General features: G+C 41.3%; 1 protein-coding gene across 1 annotated transcript in view; it reads left to right on the top strand.

Annotated features, from left to right (window-relative positions):
- The window catches only part of Atad5 (ATPase family AAA domain containing 5), a 50,886-nt gene that overhangs the window by 5,376 nt on the left and 21,833 nt on the right, over positions 1–23,677 (top strand). The window contains exons 3-14 of the mRNA XM_070027246.1: positions 2,614–2,710; positions 4,515–4,667; positions 5,650–5,776; positions 8,095–8,176; positions 12,933–13,117; positions 14,267–14,421; positions 15,498–15,657; positions 16,346–16,534; positions 17,186–17,282; positions 18,301–18,380; positions 18,620–18,759; positions 19,582–19,732. Coding sequence (XP_069883347.1) covers positions 2,614–2,710; positions 4,515–4,667; positions 5,650–5,776; positions 8,095–8,176; positions 12,933–13,117; positions 14,267–14,421; positions 15,498–15,657; positions 16,346–16,534; positions 17,186–17,282; positions 18,301–18,380; positions 18,620–18,759; positions 19,582–19,732 — 1,616 coding nt within the window. The remainder of the gene's footprint in view (positions 1–2,613; positions 2,711–4,514; positions 4,668–5,649; positions 5,777–8,094; positions 8,177–12,932; positions 13,118–14,266; positions 14,422–15,497; positions 15,658–16,345; positions 16,535–17,185; positions 17,283–18,300; positions 18,381–18,619; positions 18,760–19,581; positions 19,733–23,677) is intronic.

Below are 23,677 nucleotides of genomic sequence, written 5' to 3'. Positions count from 1 at the left end.
ATGTGGGTCTGTGGGGCTTAAATTCAGGACCAGGGCACTGTCCCTGAGCTGGTTTGCTTAAGGCTAGTGCTTTACCACTTTGAGTCACAGCTCCACTTCTGTTTTTTTTGTTGTTGTTGTTGATTGTGGGGCTTGAGCTCTGAGCCTGGGTGCTGGCTGTCCCTGAGCTCTTCAGCTCAAAGTTAGTACTCTACCACTTGAGCCACAGTACCACTTCTGGTTTTCTGGTGATTAATTGAAGATAAGAGTCATGGGAGGGCTGGGAAGGTGGCACAGTGGTAGAGTGCTTGCCTTGCATGAATGAGGCACTGGGTTCATTTCCTCAGTACCACATAAACAGAAGTGCTGTTATGGCTCAAGTAGTAGAGTGCTAGCCTGGGCCTTGTTCTGAACAGCTGAGGGACAGTGTCCAGGCCCAGAGTTCAAGCTCCATGACCACCCTCCCCCCCAAAAAAAAAGTCTCACAGACTTTTCTGCCCAGTCTGGCTTTGAACTGTGATCCTCAGATCTCAGCCTCCTGAGTAGCTAGGATTACAGGTGTGAGCCACTGGTGCTGAGCTCGCTTCTGGTTTTTGTGTGGTTAATTGGAGATAAGAGTCTCATGGGGACTTTTCTGCCCAGGCTGACTTCAAACTGCTATCCTCAGATCTCAGCCTTTTGAGTAGATAGGATTATAGGCATGTGCCACCAGTATAAAACTATGTTTCTTGTTTTGAACATTCCATTTCAAGTCAATCAGAATTTCAGATATATTTTGGATGAGTTGTAAACTTATTTATCACGGTTGTTAACCCTTGGAGAAATATCCAATATGAATCCTGCATATTTAACAACTAGATTCAATAAATTGGAGTTTCATTTCTTTTTCTCTTTTCTTTTTTTTTTTTTTTTTTGTCGGTCGTGGGGCTTGAACTCTGGGCCTAGGCGCTGTCCCTCAGCTCTTCAGCTCAAGGCGAGCGCTCTACCACTTGAGCTACAGCACCACTTCCGGTTTTCTGGTGGTTTATTGGAGATAGGAGTCTCACGGTCTCTCCTGCCCGGGCTGGCTTTGAACCGCGATCTTCAGATCTCAGCCTCCTGAGTAGCTAGGATTACAGGCGTGAGGTACCAGTGCCAGGCTTGGAGTTTCATTTCTTGGAGACAGTAAATACAGGATGAAGTACATACTTACATAGTGGTTCTGGCTAATGTAAGAATGATCCTAAGGCCTAGGATGGTGAATTACTCCTGTAATTCTAGCACTTGGGAGGCTAGAACAGTAGGATCTTGAGTTTGAAGCCAGTTGGTGATTTTCAGGCCAGACTTGGCCAATAATTATACCCCTTTTCAAAAACACACCAAACAGGGCCGGGAAGGTGGCTCAGTGGTAGAATGCTTGCCTTACTTGCCTGAAGCCCTTGGTTCCATTCCTCAGCACCACATAGCAGGAAAAGCCAGAAGTGGCGCTGTGGCTCAAGTGGTAGAGCACTAGCCTTGATCTGAAGAGCCAAGGGTCAGTGCCCAGCCCGAGTTCAGACCCCATGACCGATAAAAACAATCAAAGAAAAAACCACATCAAACAAAAAATATCCTAGGGACCAGTTTTCTGTCAGATTTATTATTAAACCAGGTGCTGGTGGCTCACACCTGTAATCCTAGTTACTCAGAAGGCTGAGATCTGAGGATCACTGTTTAAAACCAGCCTGGGCAGAAAAATAGCTAGAAGTTCATGTGGGAGCCACCAGTGCCCAGCTAAGTTTTATTATTTCTTTTTTTTGTCAGTCGTGGAGCCTGAACTCTGGGCCTGGGTACTGTCCCTCAGCTCTTCAACTCAAGGCTAGTGCTCTACCACTTGAGCCATAGCATCATTTCTGGCTTTTTCTGCTTATGTGATGCTGGGGAATGGAACCCAGGGCCTCATGCATGCAAGGCAAGCATTCTACCACTGAGCCATCTTCCCAGCCCCCAAGTTTTATTATTTCTAAAGATAGTTGCCAGGCACTGGTGGCTCATGCCTGTAATCCTAGCTACTCAGGAGGCTGAAATCTGAGGAACACAATTGGAAGCCAGCCCAGGGAGGAAAGTCCATTAGACTCTTATCTCCAGTAAACTACTCAGAAAAAGCTGTGGCTCTCACAGTAGAGCACTAGCCTTGAGCAAAAAGCTCAGAGATAGAGCCCAGGCCCTCAGTTCCCTCAGTTCAAGCCCTGTGTCAGACAAAAAAAATTTTAAAATGTAACAGAAAAGTAATGAATAAATAAAGTTTGGGCTTGGGACCATAGCTTAGTGGTAAACTACTTGCCTTGCATACACAAAACCCTGGGTTTGATCCCCAGCACCACAAAAAAATATAGTTTAGCAGGCAGGAAGTGTGATAGAGGGGGTGAGATTAGTGGGATTAATTGGACTATAGTATAAATTGTGTGGAGATATATTAATGAAATCCTTTTATGTAATTAGTGTAAGCTTTTAAAAAGTTTACATAGTTTTTAATTGGATTGATGAGAATTTCTTTTTTCCTCATATTTATAATTAAGCCCAGAAATTGAAGCCTTAGTTTGTTCATTTCTAAGTTGGAGATTCTTGAACATTACAATTAGGAAAATTTTTCTAATAATGTTATCTTTTTTTCAGAATGAAATTCATCAGAATTAATACTCCCAGAAAATCAAAGAAAAAATCTAGGAAATTTGAAACAACTGATGAAGATTTTACTTCTCAAACTAGAAAGGTAACTAAAATACTGGAATCCTATTAGTGATACTCTATTTCCTTAAAAAACCCACACTCCTGGGGCTGGGAAGGTGACTCAGTGGTAGAGCACTTGCCTTGCATGCGAGAGGCCCTGGGTTCGATTCCTCAGCACCACATAAGCAAAAAGAAAAAAGCCGGAAGTGGCGCTGTGGCTCAAGTGGTAGAGCGCTAGCCTTGAGCTGAAGAGCTGAGGGACAGCGCCCAGGCCCAGAGTTCAGGCCCCATGACCAGACCCCCAAAAAAAACAAAACAAAAAAAAACCCACACTCCTGTTATAAAGTAATAGGTCAAAGATACATATATTTTATAAATTGGTTAACTGCCGCTCTGTCTTATTTTTTACTATCATCCCATTTTTTCTAGCTAGGTTTTTTTTGTTTTTGTTTTTGCCAATCATGGGGCCTGAACTCTAGGCCTGGGCACTGTCCTGAGCTCAGCTCTTCAGCTCAAGGCTAGCACTCTTACCACTTGAGCCACAGCACCAGCTCAAGACTAGCGCTCTACCACTTGAGCCACAGCACTACTTCTGGCTTTTTCTGTTTATGTGGTGCTGAGGAATGGAACCCAAGGCCTCATGTGTGCAAGGCAAGCACTCTACACTGAGCCACCTTCCCAGCCCTCTAGCTAGTTTATAAAGGTATGAAGATACTTTGCTTTGAGATGTGAACAACTGATAAGGATATTTACTTGGAGAAGCCTTTTTTGGTCATTTTCCTTAAGGTTGCCTATTTGAGTTTGTGGTGCTGTACCAAATCAGTACAGTCCAGGTAGCTCAAATAACAGAAATTTATTTCTCACAGTTCTATGCATGAGAAAGCCCATTTAAGATCAAGGTGGTAGCAGCCTTAGTGTCTGGCAAAATTGATTTTCCTGACTTGCAATGGGCTGGTGTCTTTCTGTTACCTCCCCTAATATAAAGCAAGCAGAGAATAATAATTATATGTATATATATATATATATATATATATATTATTTTATTTTATTTTTGTCGGTCATGGAGCTTGAATTCTGAGCCTGAATGCTGTCCCTCAGCTCTTCAGCTCAAGGCGAGTACTCTACCACTTGAGCCACAGCACCACTTCCAGTTTTCTGAGTGGTTTATTGGAGATAAGAGTCTCATAGACTTTCCTGCCCAGGCTGGCTTTGAACTGTGATCTCAGATCTCAGCCTAATAAATTTATTATAATGGTAATTCTTATTTCTTTGTATGACTGCAAATATATTTTTTCTATTTTTATTTCTTTGTATTGAATATGAAATGTTAGCTGGGTTTTGATGGTTCATGCCTGTAATTCTAGTTACTCAAGAGGCTGAGATCTGAGTATCATGGTTCAAAACTAGCCGAAGTCTTTGAGACTCTTGTTTCATTTTCTTTTTTTGTCAGTCTTGGGGCTTGAATTCAGGACCTGGACACTGTTCCTGAGCTTCTTTTGCTCAAGGATAGCACTCTACTATCTGAGCCACAGCCCCACTTCTGACTTTTTATGTGTGTGTGCTACTGAGAAATGGAACCCAGGTATTCATGCATGCTAGGGCAAGCACTCTACCACTGAGTCACCTTCCCAGACCTGAGACTCTTATTTCTAACTAGGCACAGAAAAAGCCAGTAGTGGTTCTGTGACTCATGTGATAGAATGCTAACCTTGAGCAAAAGGATCTCAGGAATAGTGCCCAGGCCCAGAGTTCAAGCCCCAGCACCAGCAAAAAAAATAATAAAATAAAAAAAAATAAATAATCAATATTTGCTGTGATCTAGATTAACAGTTCAAATTTTTATCTAGGTAAGCAGTACTTCAAATATATCAAAAGCAAAACAATTGATTGAAAAGGCAAAAGCTTTACATATCAGTAGGTCAAAGACTACTGAAGAAATCGTGACACCCTTAAGGCGTTCCTCTAGACATCTGGAAAAGAAAAAATCACCGGAATCAGATGTGAGTATTATAAAGCATCTTTTTGGGTAAATTCTGTCCTAGTTTGCTTTTGGGAATGGGAAAAAGAAACCATTACAAAATTATAAGGTCACAGTGTATGATAGCCTTCAGATGGTAGAAAAAAATACTACTTCTAGTTTTGCTTTAAAAGCCTTTGACTTCCTTTTGATCTCAAAAGAGTCTGAACCTTTCTCAAGCCCCTCAGAATCATTTGTAAGCTGAACTAGCTCTTCCATTTTCCTCAAAGCAATGCTGACTTTTTTTTTTTGCCAGTCCTGGGGCTTGAACTGTGGGCCTGGGCACTGTCCCTTAGCTTTGGCTTAAGGCTAGCACTCTACCACTTAAACTGCAGCACAACTTCCTGCTTTTTCTGTCTATGTGGTCCTGAGGAATTGAACCCAGGGCTTCATGCATGCATGCAAGGCAAGCACTCTACCACTAAGCCACATTCCCAAGAGAAGTCATAAAATAATTCCTTTAGTGAAAAGGTAAAATCCTGACTTAATAAGGAATGAAAAAAAGTTATATACTGAAGTTGCTAAGAATTATGGTAAGAAGGAATAAGACATCCTAGTTTTGATGTCATAACTAAAGCTGCCATGTGTGGTAAGGTAAGTATATATATGAAAAGACCTAGTACATACAGTATTTGTTTTTTGTTTTTGCTTTTTTGGTCAGGTCGTGGGGCCTGAACTCTGGGCCTGGGCATTGTCCCTCAGCTCTTCAGCTCAAGGCTAGCACTCTACCACTTGAGCCACAGCGCCACTTCCGGCTTTTTTCTTTTTGCTTATGTGGTGCTGAGAATCGAACCCAGGGCCTCATGCATGCAAGGCAAGTGCTCTACCACTGAGCCACCTTCCCAGCCCTGTACATACAGTATTTGAAACTATCCGAAAGGCATTCGCTGGGGTTACTGGATGTATGGTCTAGATAAAGGGGAACACTGTATTAATTTTTCTTTCTTTTTTTTTTTTGGTCTTAGGACTCTGTAATACTGATAGATTCAAGTCCCACTTGTTTAAAAAAGCCAGAGAAAAATCAGAAGAAACTTCAGTGTTTGAATGATGTGCTAGGAAAAAAGCTTAACAAGTCTTCCGAAAATGTACCTGGTAATCAGATTTAATACTGTTTATACAATAATGTTTTGGGGGAATTTTTCTGAATGCTCTCATAATAGATATTTAATTTCTTGTCTTGTGAAATTTTGGTTGTATTATTTCCATTTTAACAACTAAATTTCTGATGAACTGAGGAATATTTTATTTTTACATTAAAAAAAATTAGTTTCTGAGCAGTTTCTGAATAGTATTTTAAAGAGAAGTTAGACATTTTTTTGGGGGGGTCCGGTCGTGGGGCCTGAACTCTGGGCCTGGGCACTGTCCCTCAGCTGTTCAGCTCAAGGCTAGTGCTCTACACTTGAGCCACAACACCACTTCCAGCTTTTTTTTTCTTTTTGCTTATGTGGTGCTGAGGAATCGAACCCAGGGCTTCATGCATGCAAGGCAAGCACTCTACCACTGAGCCACCTTCCCAGCCCCAGAAGTTAGACATTTTGTTTTTGAGCACTGAAGTTAATTTTAATTTACTGTGTTTCTCTAGTCTTAGGTTTGTAGTTCCCAAACTTGACTATGCATTTAAATTATCTGGGTACAATAAAACTTATTTTTGTTTCAGCATTCAGGGCCTGAATCCTGTCCCTTAGCTTTTTCCACTCAAGGCTTATGCTCTACCACTTGAGCCCATCTCCACTCCTGACATTTTGTGATTAATTGGAAATAAGTGTTTCATGGATTTGCCTACCTAGGTTGGCTTAGATCTCAGCCTCCTGAGTAGCTAGGAATACAGGCATGAACCACTGATGTCCAGCCAATAAAACTTTGAGGAAGTCTTTAGGTCTTTGCCTAGACATATTAACCAAGAAACTTGATGTAGGTTATGGAAATTTATAATGGAAAATAAAAGTTTATCCCAGCACATTGGCTCAAGCATGTAATCTAGCTACTTGGGAGATGGAGATGGGAGGATTGTACTTTTTTTTTTTTTTTTTTAATGGGAGGATTGTACTTTGAGGCCAGCTTTGGTATAAAATTCTTGAGACTCCATCTCAACCAATGGCTGGGCATCAAGGCTAACGCTCTACCACTTGAGCCACAGTGCCACTTCGGCTTTTTTCTTTTTGCTTGTGTGGTGCTGAGGAATCGAACCCAGGGCCCTCATGCATGCAAGGCAAGTGCTCTACCACTGAGCCACCTTCCCAGCCCATTGGTATAAAATTCTTGAGACTCGCTGGGCGCTGGTGGCTCACGCCTGTAATCCTAGCTACTCAGGAGGCTGAGATCTGAGGATTGCGGTTCAAAGCCAGCCCGGGCAGGAGAGACCGTGAGACTCCTATCTCCAATAAACCACCAGAAAACCGGAAGTGGCGCTGTAGCTCAAGTGGTAGAGTGCTCGCCTTGAGCTGAAGAGCTGAGGGACAGCGCCTAGGCCCAGAGTTCAAGCCCCACGACCACAAAAAAAAAAAAAAAAAAAAAAATTCTTGAGACTCCATCTCAACCAATGGCTAGGCTTTGCCTGCAGCTGTTAGCACCCATTATCCCAGCAGGGTGCATCCTGTCATCCCCAGCAACACTGGGAATGTCACTGAATGGCCCAGGCATAAAGTTAGACCTTACCTGGAAAATAACCAATACACAAAGGATTTGGAGCCCTGGGTCAACTAGAGCAAAGCATGAGTTCAATCCTCAGTACTGCCATAACCCAAAAACAAAAGCAAAAAGAAAGCTCCCCAGTTTTGATAGTACTAAGTTAAGGGAAGATATTATGTAGAATTTTTATAATTAAAAAAAAAAGTTCAATTTTTATGTTTGGTGCCAATAATGGGGCTTGAACTCAGTGCCTCACTTGCTTCTTGTCTTGCTTGTTGTCCCTCTACCACTTGAGCCAGGTGTTTTGCTGGTTATTTGGAGGTGGAGTTTCGTGGATTTTTATGCCCAGTCTAGCTTCATATCATGATCCTTCAAGTCTCAGCCTCATTAGTAGCTAGGAGTACAGGCATGAGCAACCATCAGCACCCAGAGCTCAGTAAAACAAACTTTGCTTTTTTCAGTTTAACATGTCAATTTATATGTAATGCATCTTGATTAGATTTTTAAAAATTAAATTTAAAACTTAAAAAAAACTGTGATCCTAGTGATGCTAGTGGCTGAGATCTAAGAATCGTGGTTCAAAGCCAACCATGAAAAAAGCCAGAAGTAGAGTTGTGGCTCAAGTGGTAGCTAGCCTTGAGCAAAGAAGCCCAGGGAAAATGGCTGGGCCCTGAGTTCAAGACTTAGGACTGGCACACACCAAAGTTTAAAAGATATAATTTTGAAAGTAGCTGAAATATAATGCAATCATTAATACTAACCTGATTTTTTTTTTCTCTAAGGAAAAATGAAAGTTGCTCCTTTATTTCTTGCCAGAAAGACTCAAAAAACAGCCAATCCTGTCCTTGGTTTTGATGAGAGCAGGTCAGTCCAATTCAAAATTTTGACACCTTGTATGTATTTATTTGGTCTGATAAGAAAGCATATGAAGCCAGGTGGTGGTGCTCATGCCTGTAATCCTAGCTACTCAGGAGGCTGTGATCTGAGGATCACGGTTCAAAGCCAGCCCAGACAGGAAAGTCTGTGATACTCTTATCTTCAATTAACCACCAGAAAACCAGAAGTGGCACTCTGGCTCAAGTGATAGAGTGCTAACCTTGAGCTGCAGAGCTGAGGGCCAGCCCCAAGGCCCACAGTTCAAGACCCACAACCGACAAAGAAAAAAAAAAAAAGCACATAAAAGCCAGGAGCTGGTGGCTTACCCCTGTAATCCTAGCTACCTAGTAGGCTGAGATCTAAGGATTATAACTCAAAGCCAGTCCAGACAAAAATGTCCAAGAGACTATTATCTCCAGTTAACCACCAGAAAACCAGAAGTAGTGCTGTGGCTTAAGTGGTAGAGCACTAGCCTTTTTTTTTTTTTTTTTGGTCGGTCGTGGGGCTTGAACTCTGGGCCTGGGCGCTGTCCCTCACCTCTTCAGCTCAAGGCGAGCGCTCTGCCACTTGAGCTACAGCGCCACTTCCGGTTTTCTGGTGGTTTATTGGAGATAGGAGTCGCTCGGTCTCTCCTGCCCAGGCTGGCTTTGAACCTCGATCCTCAGATCTCAGCCTCCTGAGTAGCTAGGATTACAGGCGTGAGCCACCAGCACCCGGCAGCACTAGCCTTGAAGAGCAGAGGGACAGCACTCAGGCTCAGAGTTCAAGACTCACAACCACCAACAACAAAAAGAAAACATATGAATGGCATCTGAAGCTTTAAGTTCATTTTCAGAGGTAGTATTTGATAGTGCTACTGAGTCTTGATTTTTTTGTAAGTATGTTGGAACTGTCTCTGTATAAATTAATACAATAATCAAAAATCAAACCAAAAATACACAACTTCATTTAGCAACTTCATCCAATAGTATGCTCCTAATATGTACCGTGTACTGGTTTTGTTACCAAAGATATAATATTAGGACACATTCTCTGTCATTATGATCTTTATAATCTTGAGGGCAGAAAGTCTATAATTAAACACTAATTAGGGCAACAAATGAAAAATTGGCATTGTGCTAAGGAGAGGTACAAAGTTCTATTAGGGGGGCTGGGAAGATGGCTCAGTGTTAGAGCACTTGCCTTGCATGCATGAGGCCCTGGGTTCGATTCCCCAGCACCACATAAGCAAAAAGAAAAAAAGCCGGAAGTAGTGTTGTGGCTCAAGTGGTAGAGCGCTAGCCTTGAGCTGAAGAGCTGAGGGACAGCGTCCAAGCCCAGAGTTCAGGCCCCACAACCGGGCCCCCCTCCCCCCCAAAAAAAAAAAGTTCTATTAGGGATTATATAAAAGGAGATTTCATCTGGTGAAGGAGGACTTTGCTAAAGAAATGGTACCTGAATTGAAACTAAAGGAAGAGTAGGAGTCCTCAATGATGTAGGGAAGACAGGTCTGATATGACACAGGTAAGAGATAAGATGTTGAAAATGATTTATGAAAAGATATGAGGAAATAAATTTGAAAACTTTTCATTATTAATTAGGTTTGGGTATAGGACTGGGTAAGAGTAAGGATGAACCATGTTCTAGTATATGCAACTGGAGCATGCTGGAAAAAGACTAGGTTTATCATCTTCATGGCTCAGTTATTTTGATTGTTTGATTTTTTTTTTTTTTTTGGTCCCTTGTGGGGCTTGAACTCAGGATCTGGGCACTGTCCCTGATCTCTTTTGCTCAAGGCTAGGGCTCTACCACTTTGAGCCAGCTCCACTTACAATTTTCTGGTAGTTTAATTGGAGATAAGAGTTTCTCAGAGATTTTTCATCCTTGACTGGCTTTGAACTGCAATCCTCAGATCTCAGACTCTTTTTTTTTTGGGGGGGGTCCGGTCGTGGGGCCTGAACTCTGGGCCTGGGCACTGTCCCTCAGCTCTTCAGCTCAAGGCTAGTGCTCTACCACTTGAGCCACAGTGCCACTTCTGGCTTTTTTTCTTTTTGCTTATGTGGTGCTGAGGAATCGAACCCAGGGCCTCGTGCATGCAAGGCAAGCGCTCTACCACTGAGCCACCTTCCCAGCCCCTTACATTCCTCTTATAGTCTACCTTTTACTTTAGTTTAACTACACCTTTGCCAATCTTTTCATTCCTTCCTATTAATAATAGAAAAAAATTCTTTCTTTTTTTTGGTTAGTTGTGGGGCTTGAACTCTGGACCTGGGCACTGTCCCTGAGCTAGTACTCTTCCACTTTGAGACACAGCACCACTTCTGGTTTTCTGGTGGTTAATTGGAGATGAGTCTCATGGAACTTGGGTGCCATTGGCTCATGCCCATCATCCTAGCTACTCAGGAGGCTGAGATCTGAAGATCTTGGTTCAAAGCCAGCCTGGGCAGGAAAGTGGGTGAAACTCTTATCTCCATTTAACCACCAGAAAACTGGAAGTGGCGCTGTGGCTCAAGTGGTAGAACACTTGCTTGAGCTGAAGAGCTGAGGGACAGCGCCCAGGCCCAAAGTTCAAGCCCCATGACTGACAAGAAAAAAAAAGGTCTCATGGACTTTCCTGCCTAGGCTGGCTTTGAACCGCAATCCTCAGATCTCAGTCTCCTGAGTAGCTAGGATTACAGGCATGAGCCACCTGTACCTGGCATCATATCTCTTTTTTGTTTTGGGTTTTTTTTTTTGGGTCCAGTCGTGGGGCCTGAACTCTGGGCCTGGGCGCTGTCCCTCGGCTCTTCAGCTCAAGGCTAATGCTCTACCACATGAGCCACAGCGCCACTTCCGGCTTTTTTCTTTTTGCTTATGAGGTGCTGAGGAATCGAACCTAGGGCCTCATGTATGCAAGGCAAGCACTCTACCACTGAGCTACCTTCCCAGCCCCTCATACCTCTTTTCTAAGGTTAATTCCTCTAATCTGGCTTCTAGATTCATCTTCTCATTTCACTCAAATAGGAAAAGAAAACAAGTAGAAAGTTTTAAGATAAGCCAAGTAAAATAGACATAAATAATAATTAGTTTCTTACTACCTAGTGATCATAAGCAGTACTTGAGTTTGAACTCAAAGCCCTGGGCTTGCTGGGCAGGTATTCCACTACTTCTGTGACATCTCCAGCAACTTATTTTTCTAAAAATAATTGTATTGTTATTATTAAGGTGTTGTTACAGAAAAGCATTTCATAAGTTGGATAATGAGTGCTTTTTAGTTTTGGACAATGTCATCATTGCCTTTCCTTTCCTCTATAAAATTATTTTTGTTTGTTATGTGTGTGGATTTTGTTTTGTTTTGCACTTATGGGGTTGAACCCAGCTCCTTGCCATGCTAGGTAAACACCCTGCAGTGAGCTCCATCTTCAGCTATTATATTCATTTTTTGAAAGCTGGTACTCTTTCTGAATATAAGATAAATGAATATTTAACAATAAAAAAGCCCTTCTAGTATGGAGGATAAAGCTTAGTGGTAGGATTTTTTTTTTTTTTTTTTTTGTCGGTCGTGGGGCTTGAACTCTGGGCCTGGGCGTTGTCCCTCAGCTCTTCAGCTCAAGGCGAGCGCTCTACCACTTGAGCTACAGCGCCACTTCCGGTTTTCTGGTGGTTTATTGGAGATAGGAGTCTCACGGTCTTTCCTGCCCGGGCTGGCTTTGAACCGCGATCCTCAGATCTCAGCCTCCTGAGTAGCTAGGATTACAGGCGTGAGCCACCAGCGCCCGGCTTGTTTTGTTTTGTCGGTGGTGGGCTTGAACTCTGGGCTTGGGCGCTGTTCCTGTGCTCTTCAGCTCAAGGCGCGCACTCTACCGTTTGAGACACAGCGCCACTTCCAGTTTTCAAGTGGTTTATTGGAGATAAGAGTCTCAAGGATTTTCTTTCCCCAGGCTGGCTTTGAACCGGGATCCTCAGATCTAAGCCTCCTGAGTAGGTAGGATTACAGGCGTGAGCCACCAGCACCTGGCAGTGGTAGGATGTTTGCCTAGTATTCTGAGGTCCTGGTTTCTGATACCTAGCATTCCACAAATAAAAGAAGAAAACTCACTTCCATCTGAAAGATAGTGGAAGATGTCCTTTGGTAGATGCCCTTTAAGTAATTTTTTTTCTCTACATACTTGTTTTATTTAGTTTTGTAACATGAGTAGACCTTTGCTTTTGTGATAACCAAAAAATAATTTCATCAGCTAATATCTTAGGTTAATTTTTTTTTTTTTTTGGTCGGTTGTGGGGCTTGAACTTTGGGCCTGGGCACTGTCCCTCAGCCCTTCTGCTCAAGGCTAGCGCTCTACCACTTGAACCACAGTGCCACTTCCGGCTTTTTCTGCTTATGTGATACTGAAGAATCGAACCCAGGTCCTCATGCATGCAAGGCAAGCACTGTACCACTGAGCCATCTTCTCAGCAGTTAACTTTTATTGTTTGTTTTTTTGGGTCCAGTCATGGGACCTGAACTCTGGGCCTGGGCGCTGCCCTCAGCTCTTCAGCTCAAGGCTAGCGCTCTACCACTTGAGCCACAGCGCCACGTCCGGCTTTTTTCTTTTTGCTTATGTGGTGCTGAGGAATCGAACCCAGGGCCTCTGGCATGCAAGGCAAGCGCTCTACCACTGAGCCACCTTCCCAGCCCCTTAACTTTTAAATTCAATGTAAAAATATTTTATTTTCTAGGCACTTTGTTCTTTCAAGTGTTAAAATAATCTTAGCTTTTTTTTTTCTAAAATTATTTTCTTAAAAGTCAAGATTCATCCGAAAAATCACAGGATTGTGATGTACAGTTTAAAGCAAAGCGTGAGTTTCTCATGAGTGGCTTGCCTGACTCTTTGAAACGACAAATTGCGAAGAAAGCTGCTGCACTAGATGTTTACAATTCAGTAAGTGCCAGTTTCCAGAGAGTTGTTCATGTTCAGCAAAAAGATGATGGTAAGTTTATTATGATCAAATACTTCAATTGTTAGATGTAATAAGTAACCATTTAATGTAGTTGTTTAAAGAAAAAATGATGACGGAAAAAAAAAAAAGAGACTCAGGGCTAGTCATAGTGAAGCACATCTACAATCTCCACACTTGAGAAGCTAGACAGGAAGATCTGTTGTTCAAGGCCAAGCAGGGCTATATAGTGAGACCCATTCCAAAAAAGAAAAAGTAGCTTAGGCTGGGATTGTGGCTTAGTGGTAAAGTGCATGCCTAGCATGCCTGAAGCCATGGGTTTGAGTCCTCAGGACCACATACACAGAAAAAGCCAGAAGTGGCACTGTGGCTCAAGTTGTAGAGTGCTAGCCTTGAGCAAAAGAAGCTCAGAGTCAGTGCCCAGGCCCTGAGTCTAAGCCCCAGGACTGGCAAAAAGAAAAGCAACTTGATTTTCTGATCTCATAGCATTCTAAGGGTTACTTTAGTAGGAATTTGAGATATATATTTTATCCTCTCTTCCTCATCTTTGGACTCAGATTACTAAGGGTGGGGAATTGTAGGTCAGGAAAGAAGCCAAAGGAAGATCTTTGCCTCCTTCCTTATGTTACCCTTATAGCCCTAATGTGAGGGGTACTGAGTGAGCATTGTTCTCTAGAGCGATGTTCTAAAAGAAAGGTAGTTCCTTTCTGAAATCAGAGCCCATGTATATACAGATCATCTTGAAGACTTTCTCAAAGGTTGGGTGTGTAGCTCAAACATAAAGCTGTTGTCTAGCATGCATGGGGTCTAGTTTTGATTTCCAACACTGTTTTGTTGTTGTTGTTAATTTGATTGATTGATTGATTAATTGATTGATTGTTAATCATGGGGCTTGAACTTGGAGCCTGGGCACTGTCCCTGGGTTTTTTTTGCTAAAGGCTAGTGCTCTACTACTTTGATCTAGTTTTCTGGTATTTAATTGAAGATTAGAGTCTCATGGATTTTCCAGCTTGATCTGGTTTCACCTTGATCTTCAGGTCTCAGACTCCTGAGTAGCTAGGATTACAGGTGTGAGCCACCAGTGCCTAGCTTTGTCAAATGTTTTTATGTTTGCATTCTTGTTGCACAGTACATGTACAGTGTATAAATATTAGTTATGATACCTTTTCTCTTTTCCTTTAGGGTATTGGTTATGGCATTTGAAACCACCCTGTTGTCCTCTGTTAACCAAACTTAGAGAACTGAGTCCTAACATAATAGATCTTTCAAAATGTGTCATTGCTCTGGGTGAATTTTCAACATTGAATTCAAATCTGAAAAGTAATTCTGCTGTCTTGGTAAGTACTAGAAAGCGCATCCATTGTAGGGTGCTTCTTTCACAAATCCCAGAGGAGCAAAGGTTGCATGTCTACTTTTGTTTCTTACCATCCTGAAGTATAATGTTTAACAATCCAAATGAAGTACACATCTTTTAGGTAATCAACAAAGTTTTAAAAATTAACAAAAAGGGGGCTGGGAAGGTAGCTCAGTGGTAGAGTGCTTGCCTTGCATGCACGAGGCCCTGGGTTCGATTCCTCAGCACCACCTCAGCAGAAAAAGCCGGAAGAGGTGCTATGGCTCAAATGGTAGAGTGCTAGCCTTGAGCTGAAGAGCTCATGGGCAGCACCCAGGCCCAGAGTTCAGGCCCCAGGGCAGACCAAAAAAAAAAAAAAAAATCAAAAACTAAAAATTAACAAAAGGGCCAGGCACTGGTGACTTGCACCTGTGATCCTAACTACTCAGGAGGCTGAGATCTGAGGATTATGATTCAAAGCCAGCCTGGGCAGGAAAGTCCATAAGGGTCTTATCTCTAATAAACCACTAGAAATGCCAGAAGTGGAAGTGTGTGGTTCAAGTATAGAGTGCTAACCTAGAATGAAAAAGCTTATAGAAGTGTCCAGGCTCTGCGTTCAAGTCCCAGGACCAGCACACACACACACACAAAAAAAAAAAAAAAAGAAAGAAAAATTAATAGTAGAGCTAGATGTTATTGTGTGCACTTCCCAGAACTTGAGTGGCTAACACAGGAAAATTTCAAAGCCACCTTGAGCTATATAGCAAAATAACAATAACAGAAAAAAAACAAACAAAACCTCATTACCAATCTTGAGAAAAAATATTAAATATTATACACCAATCTAGATATTTTGTAGATCAGCATTATAGTTTAGTAAAGGTATAAAGTATGACTCAAGAGAGAAAGTAAAATACAAAAGTAAGTACTTCATATGCTGCATTAATGCAGTGTTGTGTTTAGTGACTACAACTAATCCTGCAATGATACTGATTTCTTGTGGACAGAATATTTGGAGGTTTTGTGATTATTAAATAGATGGGATGGATCTGTTATTGTTCATCTTATTCTTCATTGCAGTGTACAAGGACAAGGAAGGATTTTACTAAAGATGTAAGAAATCTTTTGCTGGAAGAAATGAGGTGGTCCAATCCTAACTTTGCTTTTGGAAAATATTTTCCATTGCTTCTCCAAAAACGAATTGAGTACCAGGTGCTTTCTGAGGTCCCTGGCAACCAAGGTTAGTGATAATCTTTACCATCTATGTTAATACTTCAGGTTTGAAAACAAACAGGAAGCCTTTGACTTAGCTTTTGACTCAGAAATAGTCCACAGATAGCCAGGAACTGGTGGTTCACACCTGTAATCCTAGATACTTAGGAGGCTGAGACCTGAGGATCAAGGTTCAAAATCTTGCCCAGGCAAACAAATCAAGAAACGTATCTAGAATTAACCTACAGAAAAATCCCAAAGTGGAGATGTGGCTCAAGTGGTGGGGTTGGCAGTCTTGAGTGAAAAAACTAAAAGAAGGCACAAGGCTCTGAGTTCAACCCCAGTACTGGCATACACAGAAAAGTGGTTCACAGAGACAAAACATTTGGCAAGAGTTATTTAAAGGAAAGAGTCTCCTGTAATGGAATGTCAGCACTGTCAGCTTCTAGAAAGGTGAACCCAGTGATAGCCTCAATTACTGTAAAATATGAATCACTTAAGGAAAGCCTTAGATGAGGTAATTTTTACCTACATAGCTTTTATAAAAGGTAGTCTAAATAATAAGTCCTCCATCTTACTTTCAGTGTGTTGTATTTGACTCATTTTATCTTACTGTCTTGAGACTGGAATTTTTGGAAGTAATATAAAGATTATTGAATATTATAGTTTGCTTTGATAAATTAATAAGTATGCGTATTTGTATAATTTCCAAATAGAAAGTCCACAATTTAAGCCTGATGTTAGTCATAAAGAAACCAAAAGGAAACGAGTGGAAACAGGAAATCAGAAGTCAAAAAGAAAAAAGCCAAATGAATATTCAGTAATTCCAGAAAAAATAATGGGGAAGTCAGAAGATCTTGACAAAAGAAATATCTCTTCTGGGATAAAGCCAGATTCCTCCAAAGGTATATTTTCTATAACATTGCAGAAGAGGGCTGGGAAGGTGGCTCAGTGGTAGAGCGCTTTTGCCTTGTATGCCTGAGGACCTGGGTTCGATTCCTCAGCACCACATAAGCAGGAAAAAAAAAAAGCCAGAAGTGGGGCTGTGGCTCAAGTGGTAGAGTGCTAGCCTTGAGCTGAAGAGCTGAGGGACAGCGCCCAGGCCCAGAGTTCAGGCCCCACGACCAGACCCCCCCCCAAAAAAAAAAAAAAACATTGCAGAAGAAACAAACTGCTTTGAGCACATGTAAAGTTGAAGGAAGAAGCAGTAGGATATAATTATGTTCTGATAATAGGTGTTAACAGGTCTGCAGCAGAAGTATCCTCTATTCTGGTAAACTAGGTTTTTCTCCTTCTTATACTTGAACGCTTGTTTTCGCTCTCTCTCTACCTCCAGACTGGCTTTTTACTGGTTAACTTGAGATGGAGTCTCACAGACTTCTTTCCAGGCTGGCTTCAAACCATGATCCTGCTACTCCTGAGTAGTTAGGATTATAGGCATGAGCCACCAATATATAAAAACAGCCTTTTATGAATAAATAATTCTACAATTCATTTAAAATGTATACTTCAAGGAATATTTAATACCTTAATTTTTACTTACATTTTTTCTTTAGATTCTGGAATTGAAGACATGCTCTGGACAGAAAAATATCAACCTCAGAATGCCAGTGAACTCATAGGCAATGACTTAGCTATAAAAAAATTACATAGGTTAGTACAATCTTTGAAAAATATTAGAATTTATTATAGAGTTATATACTTCATGGGAAAATAGTTTTAAGTAGAATTTTAAGTAAAAAGTCTCTTTTTTTATATTTCTTTTGTTGTTGAATGACACTCATTTTATTTTATTTATTTATTTATTTATTTATTTATTTATTTATTTATTTATTTATTTTTTTGGTCCGGTCGTGGGGCCTGAACTCTGGGCCTGGGCGCTGTCCCTCAGCTCTTCAGCTCAAGGCTAGTGCTCTACCACTTGCCACAGCACCACTTCTGGCTTTTTTCTTTTTGCTTATGTGGTGCTGAGGAATCGAACCCAAGGCCTTATGCATGCAAGGCAAGCACTCTACCACTGAGCCACCTTCCCAGCCCATGACACTCATTTTATTTCCATTCTTTACCCCTCCCCACATTTTGAATTGGCATTAATGAGAGTTTAATTCTGACATGTCCATATATGCATGCAATGGATCTTGATTAGACTCAGACCGCCATTATTCTCCCTCCTTTCTCACATTTCTACTCCCTAGAGGTTCTATTGAGACTTTGTTATATACCTTTCCAGGAAAAATTGTGTGTATGTTTTTTCCTTTTCTTTTTGGTATCAGTCCAGTGGCTTGAACTCAAGGGCTAAGGACTAACCCTTAGTTTTTTCTCTCAGAGCTGGTGCTTTGCCACAACTCCATTTGGCTGGTGGTTAATTGAAGATAAGCCTTTCACAGACTTTCCTCCCTGGGCTGGCTTTGAACCTTGGTCCTCTGCTCTCAGCTTCCTGAGTAGCTAGGAGTGAACCACTGGCTCCCTGCTTTTTCTTAAGAATATAACCAGTGATATACTGAATACCCTGTAGTCTTGTATGTTTAAGAGAAAAGTACTTCATTTTAAAACATTCATGCCCATGTAAAAATATTTTACTGTTTAGTTGATTTAGAAGCATTATGGAGTAATAGGGCATAATTTCCTCAGCAATCCTTTTAACATAAGGTAAATGATGTCTGTATGGCAGTTGGTTGAAAGACTGGAAAAGGAGAGCCGAATTGGAAGAAAGACAGAATTTGAAGGGAAAACGAGACGAGAAGCTGGAAGGTATTTGAGTCATCTTTGCTCATTTCACTGAACTTTTCTAGAGTTAAATTAAGTCATAGTGTTCTAACATTTCTAGGTTGGCATTTTGTACTGGATCTACTTTTTGTAAATTAGTTTTTCTCCGTTCTTTGGCAAAAATAAAATCAAGACAATTGTGATATTTGATCCCTGAGTTTCATGAGGTAGAATGACTTTCGTGAGCATCTAATCATTTTCTATGCATTTAAACAACTTTTCAGATTTTTCAGATAGGATAGACCTTTACAGCAGTTCAGATGAAGAAGAGAGCCGTCTTTGCAATACTGTTCTCATAACAGGACCAACAGGAGTAGGAAAAACTGCTGCAGTGTATGCTTGTGCTCAGGAGCTTGGATTTAAGGTTAGTAGAGCTGCAATGGAAAAATGCTAATGTAATGATTATTCTTCTATAAAAATTTTAAATCACTGGGCTGGGAAGGTGGCTCAGTGGTTGAGTGCTTGCCTTGCGTGCATGAGGCCCTGGGTTCGATTCCCCAGCACCACATAAGCAAAAAGAAAAAAAGCCGGAAGTAGTGTTGTGGCTCAAGTGGTAGAGCGCTAGCCTTGAGCTGAAGAGCTGAGGGACAGCGTCCAAGCCCAGAGTTCAGGCCCCACAACTGGACCCCCCAAAAAACTAATAATAAATAAAATAAAATAAAAATTTTAAGTAGCTGCACAAAAGGGTTTCAAGTCAGATTATGCGTAAATATGTTTTTTTGTGTTTTTTTTTTGTCGGTCGTGGGGCTTGAACTCTGGGCCTGGGCGCTGTCCCTCAGCTCTTCAGCTCAAGGCGAGCGCTCTACCACTTGAGCTACAGCGCCACTTCCGGTTTTCTGGTGGTTTATTGGAGATAGGAGTCTCACGGTCTCTCCTGCCCGGGCTGGCTTTGAACCGCGATCCTCAGATCTCAGCCTCCTGAGTAGCTAGGATTACAGGCGTGAGCCACCAGCGCCCGGCGCGTAAATATGTTTTGATCAATGTCATCCCTTCCATCATTCTCAATGATTACTCTTAAATAAAACCCCCAGCATTTGTAGTGGAACATGCTTAAAATCTCATCACGCAAGAATGTGAGGCAGGAAGATCTCAAGTTTGAGGCTACCTTGTGCTACATAGAAAATTCCTGCCTGAGAAACAAAAAGGAAACATAAGCCATTCTATTTTGCATCTATTCTTCTTTCAGATATTTGAAGTGAATGCCTCTTCCCAGCGTAGTGGTCGACAAATTCTGTCTCAGTTGAAAGAAGCTACTCAGTCCCATCAAGTAGACAAGCAAGGTGTAAATTCACAGAAGCCCTGTTTTTTTAATAGCTACCACACTGGCAAGTCACCAAGTAAGTACTGGACATTGAACTCTGAGCCACACACTTGGTGGCAGGCACTTTATCACTTGAACCATTCCCTTGTCCTCAAACCCATTACTTACAAAGTTTCCCCAGTCATTGTATTATTAATGATACTTCACAACGGACTCATTAGGATTTTTTTTCTTTTTGTCAGCCATGGGCTTGAACTCAGGGCCTAAGTGATGTCTTTGAGCACTTGCTCAAGGCTAGAGCTTTACCACTTTGAGCCACAGTTTCACTTCTGGGTTTTTTTTTTTTGCTTGTGGGGCCTGAACTCTGGGCTGGGCACTGTCCCTCAGCTCTTCAGCACAAGGCTAGCGCTCTGCTTATGTGTTGCTGAGGAATCGAACCCAGAGCTTCATGAATACAAGGCAAGTACTCTACTAATTAGCCACCTTCCCAGCCCCTCACTTTTGGTTTTTGAGTGGTTAATTGGAGATAAGAGTCTAGTAGACTTTCCTGCTTACACTGAATTTGAACCATGATATTCGGATCTCAGTTTTCTGAGTAGCTAGGATTACAAACTAGGCTTGAGCCACCAGTACTTGGCTCATTAGGGATTTAAAATAATAATTTTATAATTCTTTTGGTCTTTTGGTATTTATTAGTTGGAATTCTTTTTGTTGTTGTTGTTGTTGCTCGTGGGGCTTGAATCTGGGCCTGGGTGCTGTCCCTCAGCTCTTCAGCTCAAGGCTATAGCACTCTACCACTTGAGCCACAGTGCCATTTCCTATTAGTTGGAATTCTGAGAAGCACTATTTACCAACTATTGCCTCATGTTCAATATTCTTTTTGTTGTTGTTGTTGTGAAAATACTGTACAGAGGGGTTACAATTACATGGGCAAGATATCATGTTTAATATTCTAATTCTTGTTTTCCCCAAGACTTTTACATCATGGGGTTGCAGGTTTGTTTTTTTCTAAATTTTTTTATTGGGATTAGGTGATTACATAAATTTCACATATTTCATAGTATTGTAGAATAGTGAGTGATACTTAAAGTCACAAATACATTTTAACCTTCACAATTATCATTATCATGGTCTATAAAGTTTGTGAATTTTTTTTTTTTTTTTTTTTTTTTGTCAGTCATGGGTCTTGAACTCTGGCTCTGGGCACTGTCCCTGAGCTCTTCAGCTCAAGGCTAGCACTCTACCACCTGAGCCAGAGTGCCATTTCCAGTTTTCTGAGTGGTGTATTGGAGATAAGAGTTTCTCGCACGTTCCTTCCTGGGCTGGCTTTGAACTGTGATCCTCAGATCTCAGCCTCCTGAGTAGCTAGGATTACAGGCGTGAGCCACAGGCACTGGCTAAAGTTTGTGAATTCTATGAGCTTTGACACTACAACTATTTCTTCCACATGAGGTGATAAGTATATTTCTTTTCTTTTGCTTAGTATAAACTGTTCCCTCTTTCCCTCTCATTCCCTCCCTCCCATTGCTGCCTTTGAGTTGCTTCGTTCATTTTCATCTATGTCCAGTGCAGCTGATGGGCCCTTCTGTTGTATGTTTTCCCATTTCCCTCTGATTCTGTGTCCTCCTATCCTAGCTTCCCTCAGTTACACACATATATATACCATATATGTGGTCATTTAGCAATGATATAACAAAATGAGTGGAAGTCTTTTGTTTCTGAAGTCCTATTTACTTTGTCATAAGGTTGCAGGTTTTATTTCCCCCATGGAAAATGTATTTCTGGAAATAAAGAAAAAAAAATTTTTTTTTTTTTTGTGCCAATCCTGGGGCTTGAACTCTGGGCCTGGGCTCTTTCCCTGAGTTTCAGTGCTGTAGCACTTGAGCCATAGCTCCACTTCTGGCTTTTTGGTGATTATTTGGAGATAAGAGTCTCATGGACTTTCCTGCCCAGGCTGGCTTTGAATTGCAATGCTCTGATGTCAGCTTCCTAAATAACTAGAATTATAGGCTAGTGAACCACCAGCACCCAACTTTTCTTTTTTTAGTTCTTAAATTAAAGCTGTACTAGCAGCCTCCAATGTTGACCATGAGCTTTTTTTGTAGTTTCATATTTTCTTAATGTTATTATGAATTCATGGATTTGTATTTATTTAATGTATTTTTTTTTTGCCAGTTGTGGGGCTTGAATTCTGGGTATGGGTGCTGTCCCTGAGCTCTTCAGCTCAAGGCAAGCACTCTACTGCTTGAACCACAGTGCCACTTCTGGTTTTCTAATGGTTTATTGGAGATAAGAGTCTCACGGTCTTTCTGCCCAGGCTGGCTTTGAGCCCTGATCCTCAGATCTCAACCTCCTGAGTAGCTAGGATTTCAGGCATGAGCCACCAGCCTGGTTTATTTAATGTATTTTGATACTTTGTATTTATTCATTCTTGCCTTCTTGCCCTGGGCTGGTAGTCTATAGCCCAGCCTTTTGCTGGTTAATTGGAGATAGAATCTTGCAGACTTTTTTTTTCCTGGGCTGAACTCTATTCTCCAAGTCTCAACCTCCAGAGTAGCTAGGATTGTAGACAATAACCACTGGCATCAGCTTGCTTTAAAAATTTTTTTTATCACTGACTTTAAACACTTTGATTATGAGATCTCTTCATGTAGGTATTTTCTACTTCTTATTTGTTGTGATTCTTCAATGTATGGGTTTATCATTTTCATTGCATTGAAAATTTTCAGGCTTTGTTTCTTTTTGTTGTTTTTGTGTGCCAGATAAGAGTCTCATGGGCTTTCCTACACTCATGGGCTTGTTCTTACACTCAGGGATTCACACTCGTCCTTAGTTTGTTCACTCAAAGCTGTCACTCTATCACTTGAGCCACACCTCCACTTCCAACTTTTTTCTGGTTTAATTGGAGATGAGAATCTCATGAACCTTCTTGCCCTGGCTGGCTTCAAATCATGATTCCATCTCAGCCTGTTGTGTAGCTAGGATTGCAGGAGTGAGCCACTGACATTCAGCCAACTTTTGTTTCTTTCTTTTTTTTTTTTTTTTTTGGTCCGGTTGTGGGGCCTGAACTCTGGGCCTGAGCACTGTCCCTCAGCTCTTCAGCTCAAGGCCAGTGCTCTACCACTTGAGCCACAGCGCCACTTCCGGCTTTTTTCTTTTTGCTTATGTGGTGCTGAGGAATCGAACCCAGGGCCTCAGGCATGCAAGGCAAGCGCTCTACCACTGAGCCAACTTTCCAGCCCCTTTCTTTTTTTTTTTGAATGGAATGCAAATGTATTTCCAGAAAGTAATGTTCAACATCAGCAAACAATACAGAGACCCAAGGACTGAAATAAAATCCACAAAAACATCAGCTCCAAGGAAATCTTGATCCCCATTATGTCCCTATAAGCCAGAAATTGTCTGGTTCAGAGTAAAAATATAATAAATCTTGTGGTATGGATGAGTCCACTGGAAATGGCCATTGAGGACATTGATAACCTTTGTCATAGAGGTTTTAACCCAGTGATTCTATGGAATATGAACACAAACCCGGCAGCCATGTACAGAAATAGAAGATATACATGTTTCTTTTTTCTTTCTTTCTTTCTTTCTTTCTTTCTCTCTCTTTCTTTCCCTTTTTCTTTTTCTCTTTTTCCTTCCTCTTTCTTTTGATCTCTCTTTCAGAACTTGAGAAAGGGATGTACCATATCTTTTTCTGTGTGTCTGCAGTCCTTCATGGAATGTGTGCCATATGATTGGATGAAGAATGGTTATGTTCCAAATCCATTTTCTTCCTGACTCTCTGCCTGGAGAAAGAAGATGTGAAACAAAACAGCAGACTCAGAACTGAATCCAGAGTCCAGTTAGGTTATGCACAGTTTCCCAGCACAGAGTCTAGTTTTCTTTAGCTGCTTTAGCAAGCAGCCTGCAGTCTTGGATGATGTATAGACTACATCATAATAACCATCCATTAAACTTCAAATGGAGAAAAATTAAAAACATGAATAGAGCTAATTGCTGGCTACTACAATTTGGTTCC

This window comes from Dipodomys merriami, unplaced genomic scaffold (genome assembly GCF_024711535.1).
Source record: "Dipodomys merriami isolate MVZ:Mamm:240054 unplaced genomic scaffold, mDipMer1.0.p SCAF_19, whole genome shotgun sequence".
In the NCBI taxonomy this organism is placed as follows: Eukaryota; Metazoa; Chordata; class Mammalia; order Rodentia; family Heteromyidae; genus Dipodomys; species Dipodomys merriami.
This window is presented reverse-complemented; position numbering and strand designations above follow the sequence as displayed.